The sequence below is a fragment of the Cynocephalus volans genome, chromosome 8 (assembly GCF_027409185.1).
Source record: "Cynocephalus volans isolate mCynVol1 chromosome 8, mCynVol1.pri, whole genome shotgun sequence".
Taxonomy (NCBI): domain Eukaryota; kingdom Metazoa; phylum Chordata; class Mammalia; order Dermoptera; family Cynocephalidae; genus Cynocephalus; species Cynocephalus volans.
In genome coordinates, this window is record NC_084467.1 from 36255098 (window position 1) to 36269320 (window position 14223).

The following is a 14223-nucleotide window of genomic DNA, read 5'->3' on the forward strand; positions in this document are numbered from 1 at the left end:
TTATTATTTCTGCTGTGAATTTTTTTTTTTCTTTTTAGGTTATAAAACTGGAAATCTTAAAAAGACTATTGTTTTGTGTGCTGGGGGATTCCTTTTGAAATGGAGTGTGGAAAAGCAAAGTTTTTATTATAGAGGGGGAACTAACCAACTCTGCTTCCAATCTCAGAACAAGCTTACAAGTTCTCTCTCACACACACACACACACACAAAAGTCCAAATTGGTCGAACTTGAAGTTCGCCTCCTCCTTTCTCCTCCTTCAGAGCCTTTTTCTAAACCTACTTCCCTTAAAATGACTTTTATTGATTTTCACTCAATGAGAGTTATTCTTCAGAATGAGGATGGAGGGGTCAGAGAGAGAAATTTACCCTGTGTTACCTTTGGAATAGGTGTACCTCCGTATCCAGCCTTGCTTTATTTGTTCTGTTTCCTGTATCCAGAAACCTGCACACTGGGGATCATTAGGTCCACTGTGTCTCAGTCGGAGCTTCAGTACAGTATACTAATAGATCAATTTATGTGTTCATTCATTCAGCAAACATTTATTGAGCAGGCATGTCCTAGGCATTGGAGATACTAAGATGAATAAGACATAGTCACTGCCCTCAATGACCTCTAGATGTACATGAAGGCACCAGCCTGGTGGGGGTTGGGGTCAGGGAAGGCTTCCCGAATGAGGTAACTGAATATCCTCCATCAGAGAATCCTAGGAGAATAAAAAGATCAGCCTTGTAAAATAAATATAAACATCTAATCAAATTAGCCAATTAGAAAAACGTTTATTAAGAAAAGACAGTCTCTCACCCATATGCCCTGTTTCTTTTGCAATTTTTTTTCCTAATTTCTTTGTCTCCAGTCTTATCCCTCTCCAGTCTATATTTAAAATGGCTTCCAAAGTTATTTTTCTAAACCCTGATCTGATCATGTCATTCCTGTCTTGAGAATTTTTAATGGCTGCTAACTAATTCATTCAAAGTATTTATCAATAACCTACTGTCTTGTTTCAGGCAAATGTTAAGTGTTTGGGATGGAATGGTGAACCAGCAGCTCCTCCCTTCAAGAAGCTTAGCGTCTAGACCAGTTAGTGCTTCCTGGATCTTGTCTTCTTATTTAAATCAATTCAGTCCAACAGATACCAGTATCTATTATACTAACTACCGTGCAAAGCAACTAAGACAGAATTTTGTTTTTAAGCAGATCAAAGTCTAGTGGAGGAGCCTGAAAACTTATCAATAATTCCAACACAATGTGATATGTGGATAGATAAATGCATAGGGTGCTACGATAATAGGGGTTTAGGAGAAGAGAGGGTTGGTGGGTAGGGTAGCCTCCTGGAAGAGACCATGGCTAAGCAGTCTTGAAGTATGACTAGGAGTTAGCTAAACATTGGAAGTGTCCTATTCGTTAGTGTGACAAACAGGACCCTTCACAATCCATTGATCTACCTTTCTAATCTACCCTTATATCTTCTATATCTTTGTTTTTCAAATTAGGAACAAGTACCCCTGGATTATTTAGTGTTACACATAAGGTATGAGAAAGCACCAGATAAAATATATGTGGTGCATCTTTCTGGAGCACCAGTTCTACCAATTCATAAGTTTTTTAAAACATGGTTTTATATTGAAGCATAATGTAGAGTTATTTTTGCATAATATAGAGTTATTATTCCATGATATGGAATGTTGTGGAATTGAAGGCAAAATTTCCATTGATTTTTTGAGATAAAACAGGATACACAAATTACAAGTGAGTGGCAAGTCTTAGACACCACCACCTGCCACCACCCTTTTTTTGTGAAAAGTTCGAGAAGCATTATCTGAATGTGCCAAGAAATTTCTTTGTACCTTCACAGATGTTATTCCTTCATCCTGGAGTGCTTTTCCCATTTTTCTCCTTTGGTAATTTCTATCCTTCTAAGCTCAACTTAAGTCATCCTACACAACAGACATTTTTAACAAAAAGTCATCCCATATAATAGTTATTTTTTGAACACCTACTTACATCTCTGCCTCCTTTCCTGATAGCTCCAGGCAGAGTTAGCTCCTCCCTGTTTTGTGTTCTCTCCACCCTTTACTCAAAGTTTCCATTACAGCACTGTTCACATTCTGCCAGATATAACTATATCCTCACCCATCTCTGCTGCTGAACTGTAAGCTTCTCTAGGGCAGGGACTATTTTTTAGTTTACCCTTGTATTGTTAATGACTGGCACTTGGCAGACATTCTATAAATGTCTGTCGAATATTGAATTTATGGACCATTCCTTTCTCTGCACCACCTCTGCTCTTATATAAAGTAATATTGCCTTTATTTCTCATCTTCAGGGGATGATGTGTTTCACAAAAGTATATTTTCCAGACAAATAAAATTTACTTCAAAGTCTGCTGTCTAAATCATCATTTTGGTGGGAATTTATTTTTCTAAAGTTTTACACACTTGCTTGTTCTCACAAGTCAAATATACTAAGCGTAATATATTCCTTGGTGACTTATCCCTGAAAGCATCAGGTTTATGCTGGATTGGAATTTGTGACATCCTCTGGGACCACTGATGGGATAGGGCATTTTTCTCCACACCAAATAACCCATTCTCTTCTAGTTTTTGAGCTTTTGTGCTTGTTTCTTACAGTTTGGTCACCACTTCTCATTGTCAGTTTGCTTACTCTAACAACACTACCCTCTGCTCCTTTGTCATGGACATTAACATTACAGAACTAATATACGTTCACTGGGAATAAACAAGTGTATGAAGTAATAAGTCAAAGTCCTCCCTGCATTCCTGTCCCCTCCAACCCCAACACCCGGCATTCACTCATATCCTCACTCCTGCTCCTTAGGCAAAACCATTGTTAATAGTTTACCGTATATCCCTACAGTCCTTTTTCTGTCAATGTGTGTGCATGCATGTGCGTGTACAAATATCAAATCATATTATACATAGACTTGCTTTTCTCCCACTTGACAATATATAATAGGCATCCTTCCAGGTCAGTATATCGAAGTCTATCTCATTCTTTTTAATGGCTGCCCCCTTTACATTTGACAATCTTAATCAGCTGTGAATGGGAAAGCCAAATAATCAAGCTTATTAGAATTGTACCTAAGAAAGAGTAAATCAGCTCTGAGTGAAGGTTTGCGTAATCCTCCTAGGAGTAAAATGTGTTAACTTTAGTGCATGGACTTTGTAATGTTTATTTTGGCTATTCTGGGACCCTTTTTGCTTATTTCCTCTTCATTGTGTTTTAGACAGTTGAGGTTGCTGGACACATGACTTGTGAATTAGGGAGGTATCATATATTCTATTTTGCATTATATAATTTTGCTGTGGCTTTGTGGGTTTTTTGTATTTAATTTTTTCCATTTAGAGTGTCCTTATAGACAGTGATTATTTCTTCTAGTTTCTAAGTATTCATGTCATAGTGAGGACATTATATATAGTAGCAGTTAAAAATGTTTGGTTTGATAATTGACATAAGATTTCTTATCTGTATCATCTACCTGTGATAATGTGCACTGGATTTATGGGAATTCTGTAAGTAGATCTGAGGAAGCCTTTTACTTCTGACGAACATTAAAGTACTGACAATACCTTGATCTATAAATAATAAAATCCTATTTAGGATTTACATAGGGTCTTCCTTCTGCTTTCATCTACCATAGCAAAGTAGCTAAATCCTGTTGATTCTACCTTTTAGATCGCACTGTAATGTGTACCCTCCTCTCCATTCCTACTGCTCCGGTACCTTGGTTCGGGTCCTACTATATCTCAACTGAATTATCTGTAATAGACTTTTTAATTAGTCTCCCTGCCTCTCATCTAATCCCCACCCTGCCCACCCAGAAACTAGTGCTTGTTGTAAAACAGAAATCTTACCATGTCATAACCCTTAAAAATCCTCTAGGGGTTTCTCATCATCTATAGGATAAAGTCCACTTTCCTTAACTTAGTATACAAAGCCTTTCGTGATTCAGCCCACTTCTTCTGCCTATCTCTTGCTGCTCGATGCCTCACACTTCAATTTCTAGGGAAATCAAATGGCTTGTACTTCCTTCAACACACCACACAAGAGAGTTCTCCATAAATGCTTTTAAATGAACAAATGAAGAGTCTGCCTGGTTAGCTCAGTTAGTTAGAGCATGGTACTGATAACACCAAGGTCCAGAGTTCAATCCCGGTACCAGCCAGCCTCCACACACAAAAAATGAATGAATGAGACCACCTTACGTAGCTAGGGTGATTAGTTCAACTTACTTTACCCAGGATGGTCCCTGTTCACACCTGTCATCTCAGCATAATTATTAATAGTGCCCCTTTTTATGATCAAACTTCTCTCAGTTAGACCAATAAATTATGTGGTCACACTTATTATAGCAGTCATCAAATTGATTTCTAACTCTTTGTCTCCTCTACTAGATAGTGAACTCTTTGGGGACAGGAACTTTGTTCATTTTTATACCCTTACTTATTCTTTCAGCTAAGAGATTGACACTGTTAGGTGCTGAGGGTAGAATGTTAAATAAAACAAACATGGTTCTGGCCCTCATGAAGTTTACAATCGAGCAAGAAAGAACAGTCATGGAAAGAGCAGTGCCTAACATAATAAATGCTGGTGAATGAGTGAGTGACTAAACATGGGTAATGACTTAGAGGTGACTAAATAAACAACCCTAATCCCATGAATTACAGACACAGAAATGGTCATAAACTTAGTACTCTAGGTGATCAAATTAACCATTTATTTAAAGAGTTGCTAGTTAAAAATTTTAAATAAAAACAACACACATATACCTAAGCACATATAATATTTAGATGCTACTTAAATCTTAGAAGAAAAAAAGACCATGAAATAATAGCAAAAATGAGACTTTGAGTCTCAATCCTTTTTTTAGACAGACAATTTGTAGTTCTGTGTGGTTCTTTGCAGGGTGGATTATCAGTATGTACTCCACCCTCTCCAACTTTTTTTTCAGATGAGAATTCTGAGGTTTTAGAAACTGAGCCACAAAACAAAGGCATGATTTCTTAAGCCAGGATTAGATTTTGGTTGGGCTTTGCTTTCAGAGCTAGGACTACCTATTATCCTAGACTTGTTAACCATGTTCCCAGCAGCAAATTACAAAACTCTTTCAACATCAGTTTCCTCTTTTATAAACTAGTGATAATATTATCTCCAGAATTAATCTAAGGATTAAATGAGATTATATAAAGGCACTTAGTCCCATAACCTGGCTCCTAGAAAGCACTCAGGAATGTTAGGTAGAGACCTATTTACCTTTCTGTAGTTGGCGAATTAAAGGATGATATAAAATGATTTGAAAATAAAGAACTTTAGTACAAACGTCAATAAAATTTTTTATTATCAAATCTGGGTACTAAACTAGGCCCTTTCCACCCCCTCTAAAAGTCAGAGTTTTATTCATATTCATTTATTATTTTATTATTATAGGCAAAGACCCAGAGAAGGATTCCAGGAACAAAGCAGCAGGTAAGATTTTTCTGGGAAAAGGCAGAGTTTATGAGGTAGCCACGATTTGAGGGTCAGTAAGCAGCAGTGGGTGTCAGTCTTAAAGATTTACCCATTTGCTCTCGGTTACTTTTAATTCAAGAAAGGAAGATGAGTACCAAACCATTCATTGAGACCTTTGGGAGGGTGGGAAGGAGGAAGGATGTAAACAAACGCAAACGCTCTCTTTCGTTTCCCCAGTGTCTCGAGACCCCAAGACTTCCAAGCGCCTCTGTGAGGGCCAGCAGGTCTGTTCTCCAGGAGTGCCCCGGGTCTGGACTCCATTTCCCAGCGTGCCTTAGTGCCCTAATATATTCAGTGCTCAGAGTGCCTGTATGTGTGTGAGTGTGAGAATGTGTGCGTGCGTGTGTGTGTGTGCGCGCGTGTGTCTCCGAGTCCCTGGGAGAGTGGAGGCTCATTCACTGATTAGAGCTAGCGCTGAGAGGCAGCACTGCTCCTTCTCTCACACCAACCGAGTGTCTTGATCTGTACATGCAATCCCAGGCAGCTCGCGAACACAAACCCGGGGCCGGCCGCCTACTGCTGCTGCTGCCGCTGCCGCCGCCGCCGCCGCCGCTGCCTCCGCCGGCTCTGCGCACCCGGGACTTTTCATGCACCGCACTCTCCGCCTTCTTCCTTCAGTGTCCTGAAAAGTGCGACGGTTCTCCCAAGGAATTTCCACGGCAAGTATGGAGATCAGAAAGGGGTGTGGATGTGTGTGCGTGCACAAGAGGGGAGGGTGCGAGGGCGGCCGGGTTGTTCAGGAACCTGGCTAACTTTCCCGGTCCGTTTCCTAGGGACTGGGGCGGTTCCCCGCGACAGGGACAGGGGCTGGGACCAGGACTGGCGCGTCTTAGATCACCGCGACGGAGCCTCCCGGCATCGGTGCCCTGTGCGCTCCGGGCGCTGCCTCAGTCAAACTTTCCGTCTCAAGTTTTCCTTAATGTGTTTATTTGGGGGGTGCAAGGGGGAGGGACCAGACGCTGGAATTGGACAAGCAGGAAGGGTGAGGGGACAGCCAGGGAAGGGAGCAGGACTTCTTTTCTCCATCTTTTAATAAGCCCCATTTCCACTTTGTTTGGGTCGATCGCGACAATGCCTTCTCGCCGGGCTCCCCAGGGTGTCCCGCAGTGATTTCCGGCCGGGCTGGGGTTGGGTGGTACTCAGTGGGGAGCCTGAGGCAGCGGGCGGGACAGGGAAGGGGCAGTCAGAATGAGAAACGACCGCGACCGCCCCCACACAACACACGGCCGGCCTAGTGGGGTACCCGAGGACAGGCTGGGGACCCCTGCCCCCCCCCCCTGGGTGCTCGGCTTACTTTTTCCTGGCGGGGGCGGTGTGAAGGGTGTGGAGGGAGGGAGGGAGCTGGAGGTGGGGCTGGGGGGGTGGAGGAATCCTCTGCGGGCAGGAAGGAGGCAGGTGCTGGCACAGAGGTGGCTCGTTCTGAATGCAACCGGTAAACTCCCCGCTCCGCTGGGCTGAACCGGCCTGGCCTTGGAGCAGCCCGACCCGTGGGGTCTCTCGGGATTTTCGGGTCGGGACCCCTTCTGCCAGCAGGCCTTCGGAGCGAGGCGGGAGAACGATCGTGTAGACTGGGGCGCGTTGCTCTCTTTGTAGTTTTGTCTTTATCTTAGACCTGCCTTACACTGAGTAACAATTTCTCTTCTTCCGACTTGAGAACAAAACTTTTCAGCGAGCACGCCGGTAGCTGCAGTCCTGCGGCCACCGCCGCTGCGCTCGTCGGCCCGGGCCGAGCGACCTTCTCCGCCCGGAGCCTGGCCCCGCCACCGCGCTCCGCAGCCTCCGTTCGCCCCCGCCCCAGCCCCCCACCCCAGGGCTTTTCAGGGCTCGGCCTGGGCGTTTCGCCTTTGTGCTTTGTAAGAGAAAAGCCTTTTCTTCCAGGGCATAACAAACTTGGGCGGAGAGCTTCCGTGTGGCCCCCCAGGCGAGGCCGCCCACGGTGGAGAGGCCATCCGAGGGGATGCTCGGTTCGTCTCCCGCTCCAAGAGCCCCTCCGAGAGCCCGCGGCCTTGGTCGACCCCGGCCGGCGAGGGCGCGCGGGAGCCCCGAGGTGGCGGGGACTCCGGCTGCCGGGAGGCAGAGGAAGAGCTCTCGCTTCCCGTTCAGAACGCGCTGCTTTCTCGGGTCCTGGCCGCGCGGCTCCCGTGGAGGGCCCGGGTTCGGGCTCCGAGCCGGGCACACGTCGCACCGGGTGTGTGCATGAGGCCGGGGCCATCGGTGGGGGGCATAGCCCTGCCTGGCCGGCCGGGTCATCCGAGATCTCCCGCCTGCGCCGCCTTCCTGCCCCGGGAGCAGCAGAGAGGGAGGACACGGGCACTCTCTGCCCACAGGGCTCAGCAGCCACGTCTTGCCTCTCGCCTCCGCTCCGGACTCGGCTTGAGGGGCTAAGGGGTCAGAAAGGAAAAAAGAAGAGAAAAGGGCGGGCAGTGAGGAAGCAGCGAGTGGACTGGGGGGAGCAGTGCGGGCAGGGGGCTGCGCTTTGCCCGGCCGCCTCCTCTTTTTGTCTCGCTGGCTCTTCCCGCAAAGGGAAAATGAGCAGAGGGGAAAGGCAGAAAGAGCGTCGAGGAAAAGCGCTGCGGGCGTCTTGCGTTCCGATCCCTCCTGGCCCGCAGCGATCCGGCAAAAGTGGCGTGAGTTCGCTCGCTGGCGCTCCGGGGCGAGGTGGGGCAAGGCCGAGGACAGGGCGGCACCGCGCCGCTGGTGACCGACGCGGTAGGGGCCGGGGCCGGGCGCGGAGCGAGCGGGGACACACACCTGTTCTACGAGCCGCGCCGTGTGCGGCGGCCCGGCGACCGCGACGCTGGCGGCAGAACCCTCCCTCCCGCACCCCACGCCCGCGGTCCGGGAACGGGGAGGGCCCCGCAGCCCCGCACCGGCCCGCATTTGCGGGAGAGCGGGACAGGAGTCCGTGGCTGGCCGCCGAAGTGGTGGCGCGTGGCGACCGGACCCGGGTGACCCGCGGGGCGGGGCTGCTCAGGGACTCTAGGTCCCTGGACTTTGGTCGAAGGCAGGCTGCTCCGAGCCTCTGCCCCGCGGGCCCTGTACGGCCGCGGACCCGGGCCCCTCGCGTGCGTCTGTTCCTCCCGGACCGGCGCTTTGGTTCCCCAAAGTTACAGGCAGATTGTTTCGTGCGGAGGCTCGTTGGGACCTGAAGTATGGTGTGTAGTAAGACGGCCGAGAGCCGGAGGGAGAGGTCAGGCCGCGGACTGGTGCGCTCGGCTCTGCGCCCGCCCCAAGTTGATGAAGGTTTCGCCTTCACCTCTTCTTCCCCCGTTTTCCCTAAAAGAGTTGGTTTTTCCCGGCTGAATCCTGCGGGCGCTCGCTGAGCCGGCATCCCCGCCGCCCCGCACTCTCGGGCCGGCGGCACTGTCTCGGATCCGCACCCTTTGGTCAACCCGGGTCCGGGTCCAAATCTGGGACTGATACCCGGCCATGTCTGAACAGCGGGCGTCGGCCCTCGCCCGGGAACGGTGTTAGCCTCAGGCTCCCTGAGCTCTCGCATATGGTGGTAAAATTTCTGTTAGAGCGGTGTTTCCAGGTACCCTCCGGGCATTTGGTGTGCGGGGAATTCTCTTCAAGCGAAGAAGTCTGTGAACTTAAGAAAAAAAAAAAATCTTTCCTGCGTTCCTCACAACTCCCCACTGCTCTGGCCTCGTTTCCCATTGTTCTTTGCTTTTTAAGTTGCCTGTTAATTTTTTGAAAGTTTATTTATGCAAAGGAAAAATATGGTTGAATTTGTTCTATTATTTTAATTCCTGGCTTTTGGAAATGGTTCAGAGACCACAAAAATGTCACCTGTTGTAATAAGCAGAGGAGTGTTGTGTGTGCATTTTAATTGCCAGCAGAGTCGTAGTTTGGTGGGCGCCCTGAGCTCGGCTCCGGGAAAGAGCCTTTTGCAGCTTTCTTTGTGGCGGTCATTTGCAAGTGGGTTTGGCTAACAGCAGCAGCAGCAGCAGCAGCAGCAGCAGCAATCCCGCTTCCTCCTACGCCAATCCCGGGCGCGAGTCAGGAAGCCCAGACCCTGGACAGGGATGGGCAGAGGCTGGGGTGGGAGATTGCCCGCTCTCTGCGACTTTCTCTCTGGCTTTCGGTTTTTCTGCGCGAAAGTGGCCAGTTCGCGCCGGAGAGCGCTGAGCGCCGCGCACCAGCCCAGTCTCAGACATTTTCACGTTCCAAACGCCGGCTTCTCCGTTTCATTTGTCTTGGTGCTGGCATGTTGAACCACGCAATTAGTAATCTCACTAATTATTCAGTTAGCTGGCGTTTTGGAATCACTTTAAAACGAGGTCGGGTATGTGATTTAAGGAACAAACTCCCACACATACAGAACTGAACCAAACCCATCACATCGAGGATTTGAAAATTTTAAAACTCAATATTTGTTGGTCCCTCCGTCCAACCTCACTGCCTGCCAGACAATTTATTTAGCTTCGTGGATTGATCCCTCCTCCTTGTTTAGTTAATTCAACAAAGACTTTTTGCAATCTGTTTGGAGTTTGTCTGATGCCGTGGAAAAGTAGCTGATGATTTATTTGGTTGCTTTTCGATTTCTGTCTTCAGCCCTTCTTTCTCCTCCTTTCAGCGGGGATGTCAGCTGTTATTACTTCCTATTGATCCCTTTGCAAAGTGAGAAGTGAACTAAAATTAATGTCAATTCCACTGCTCGGATCAATAGCTGGAGTTATTTTAATCTGGATTTGCACGAAGTGCTAAATTAAAAAAAATCAGCATAGAGGCAGAAAAGTAACAGTTACTTACTTTCCCTTTGCCCGGTTCTGTACAGTCGCCCAAATGCTCCATCAAGCTGATTATCTTACAATCCATATTTTTTTTAATTAAGAGGGTCAGTTAGTTTTCTTATTTTGGGTTCTGTGTTTAAACCCATGACATTTTGACATTGGGAGTGTATTAACTATAGATTTTCATAATGACTGTGGTCTGCTGAAGCCTCATCTATACAAGTTGTTAATGTGGGTGAGGAAGGGGTAAGAAAGAAAAGGGGAAGAAAAAAGCAACCCCCACCCCCCGCGACCAACGCCCATACAGTAAAGTAAAAGATGTGGCCTGGAAAAATGTTGATTTATTTTCAGTATAATGAAGTTTTCAAATGAATAACCAGGTTTGAGTGATTCACCTTGTTCTATTGGAGTGTCCGGTGCTGTCGCCACATTACTAATTTATGAAACTCATTTAACACAATGAGGTGATCTAGGAAGTAAAAATAGCAAGTGAATCCTGGGGGGCATATTTTAGAGAGGAAACATTCCTCCTCTCACACCCAGTATATTATGTTTGTCCTTTTCTCCAGGTTGCCTCTTATAATACTGCTTGTTGATAGACAAATACTGTAGTTATTTGTTTCTGTTGTGACGAGCTTCTTAGAACCCTTGGAACAGCCCTGGACCCACTTTCAGAGCATCCATGTTGTGTGACCATTAATCTGACTTGAAATCAGCCAAGAACAGGATTCCCAGACTTGTCAGGCTAACTGGCTGTCCTTGGCAGATCATTCCCTGCACTGCTGTAACTTGACAGGAAAGTTATTTAAAATTTGGAAGAGAGAAAAATCCGTTAATGTGAGATACATAATCTGGTAATTTAGCAATGATGTCTATAAGGAAAGATGCCAAATGAGGAAGCAGGCTGATGGTGTCCACTCATCTTCCCAATTAATAACAGTCATTGACACGTCTGCTACAGGATGAGAGAAGGAAATACTCTCTTTGCACTGCATTAAGCCAAGAGGATTCATGTACAGTTTAGCTGAGGTTTCTCTATTTGAGGGAATACCAAACGTGCTCCATTATGTAGGTGGGCTTTTTTAAAAGGGAGGGGGTAAATTTTATTTCTGATATGACTCTGAATTTAAAGGTTGTAATTTGTAGCAGATGGTGATTTTTGGTTACGTTTTGAGTTTCATTAAGTTTTATTTAGTGTATATTTTTGAAACTAATAAGTTTTAGTATTCATCTTGTGTTATACTGGCTTTTGATGTGGAGCCCTTCTCCCACCCCCACTCAAAATAAATTTTGAAACGGAATCAGTGGCTATGAAAATGTACAACCTAAATTTACAAGGGAAACTGAAAGAAGTCTCTCTGAACTCCAATTTGTTCTGGTGGCTTTATTGGACATCAGCTCTGGCTGGGCCAATAAGCAGAGCAAAATAAGTCAGAAATTTTGTTAACATTTTGCTCTAAATGTCAATGGCAAATCCAAGGCAGTTTACAAATCTACTTAAGAGTGAGTGCATTAGTAACTAAAGTTACCGATCTGTTCTTTGCTGCCCCTGGAAGACAGGAGCTTCTAGAGAGCATATGCCAAAGACACCCATTATGTTTTTAAATATTGTCAGAGACGCCAGGCATTTTATTGATGAAGATTTTGTTCCTTCTCAGAAAAGAGAAATAGAAAGTCTATGTGATTAGAGAGGGGGTGTGCATCAAAAATAATGGTGCCTGCTGTTCGTGCACGTAGCACTTCCTTCTGGAAATCATCTTAGGTGATACATGAAGATATATGATTACGCATGTGCCAATGTGTATGACTTATCCACTTGTACAGTTTGTACCAACTGGTACATACAGGTGTTCCTGGTCTAGATGTGTTTGATTTAGGGATTTTTCAGTATCAGGATGCTATTAGGGGAGATGAAGGGAAGATGTGTATGTGGGGAATCGTATAGGTGGAACATGGTCTCTGGATATCAGGCCTGCCATGAGGGGCAGATGCCAGTGGAAGCCATTTAAAATGTAGACCCCCACCTAATCTACTGGGTGACTTGGCCTTCCAAAGCTCTTTTGCTCAGGGAATATTGTATTTGGAGGTTTTATGATTTTTTTCCCTTTGCTGGGCTCAGGCGCATTTCACCCGGAACGTGTAGGGACCAAAGTCAGCTACGCGTACATCACAGTAAGTTATCTATTGATTTTCCTGAATGAAAATGGTCTGATGCTGCTGCCCACTGGCTCCTAAAGCCTGTGGTGTCTCCTGCCCGAGCATCTGTAAGCTAGAAGGATGGTGTTTCAATCACTTGGGGTTTCCCTTTTTTTCCTCCCCCTGACTTTCCTCCCCCCTCTTTTTTTTCTCTTTGCTGTTTCCACAGATCTTAGAAGGGAATGATTCCTCAGTAATATTCCCTGCCCTGATCTAAGGTGCCGCTTGGCCTCCCTCCCAGGGAAGACTGCTTCTTGTGTGACGCCGGCCATAGAAAGAGACTCCGATGGACTTACACCGGGCAGCCTTCAAGATGGAGAACTCATCCTACCTTCCCAACCCTCTGGCATCCCCAGCACTGATGGTCCTGGCATCCACAGCTGAGGCCAGTCGTGATGCTTCCATCCCTTGCCAGCAGCCACGACCCTTTGGTGTACCTGTCTCAGTAGACAAGGACGTGCATATTCCATTCACCAACGGTTCCTACACCTTTGCCTCTATGTACCATCGGCAAGGTGGGGTGCCAGGCACTTTTGCCAATCGTGATTTCCCCCCTTCTTTACTACACCTCCACCCTCAGTTTGCTCCCCCAAACCTAGATTGCACCCCAATCAGTATGCTGAATCACAGTGGCGTGGGGGCTTTCCGTCCCTTTGCTTCCACTGAGGACCGGGAGAGCTATCAGTCAGCTTTTACTCCAGCCAAGCGACTTAAGAACTGCCATGACACAGAGTCTCCCCACTTGCGCTTCTCAGATGCGGATGGCAAGGAATATGACTTTGGGACACAGCTGCCATCTAGCTCCCCCGGTTCACTTAAGGTTGATGACACTGGGAAGAAGATTTTTGCCGTCTCTGGCCTCATTTCTGATCGGGAAGCCTCATCTAGCCCAGAGGATCGGAATGACAGATGTAAGTACTTTGTTTCAAGCCCTACCTTACCCCCAGTAAGGCCCTGCCTCACAGTAGAGTTCAACAGGTTGGTGGTATTGTGCATGCTCCTGGTAATGGGAAGGGCCAACTACCTCCCTCTCAGTAGCTGTGGAGTTCGAATGTTTACTTGTCTCCTTGATGTGAGCATTGATAGTTCTTCGGAAGGTAGCCAGAGGCAAGTTGGCCTCAGCACTGCCTTTCTCTCCAGGACATGGTTGGGGACTCTGGATTCAAGAGGGGTGCCATTGGGTGTACTGGAGTAAATGTCATTTCATTAGGAAGTGTAGGTTCCTAGGGAATTTGAGGGGCCTAAGAAACTTGTCCATCCCTCCTCTCTTTGCTATCCTCATTATGTTTCTCTGATCTCAGTATTATTTTTTAGCTTTTCCATTGTGTCACATCCAGCAGACTCCACGTGATTTTATTTTCACAACTCTCAGCCCTTGTCCACATCAGGCTATTTTTCAGAGAAGGACAAAGGTGTCGTCAATCACCATAAAGCATTTCAAACAGCTGTGTTTTCCTTGCGATTGCAAGGCTAGAAAACCGACTTCTCTTGGGATTTAACAGGTTTGCTGGATGCTTATCCTGGGGCTCACTTTTAGGCCTAGACACGATTGACCTGTGTGACTGCTCCATATTTGATGTTCACAACTATTATTAATTTCTGCTTATGAAAAGGCTTTTCTCGCATTCTCCAAGTGCCTTGTTGGGCTCTGGCTACACTCACTCGTAGTCGAAACTAAGTCTTTATTTGGAACTTCTAGACTAGGAGTGCTGAACCCTGCAATCTTCTGCTCTAATATAATTAGAAAATAATTGTGTTTTGAAG

The 14223-nt window shown here is 46.5% G+C and overlaps 1 protein-coding gene across 2 annotated transcripts in view; it reads left to right on the plus strand.

The window, feature by feature from the left end:
• Positions 1–12745: 12745 nt before the first annotated feature.
• The window catches only part of RNF220 (ring finger protein 220), a 211039-nt gene continuing 209561 nt past the window's right edge, over positions 12746–14223 (plus strand). For both annotated transcript variants that reach the window (XM_063104737.1, XM_063104738.1), the window contains exon 1: positions 12746–13370. In XM_063104737.1, the coding sequence (XP_062960807.1) occupies positions 12746–13370 (625 nt within the window). The remainder of the gene's footprint in view (positions 13371–14223) is intronic.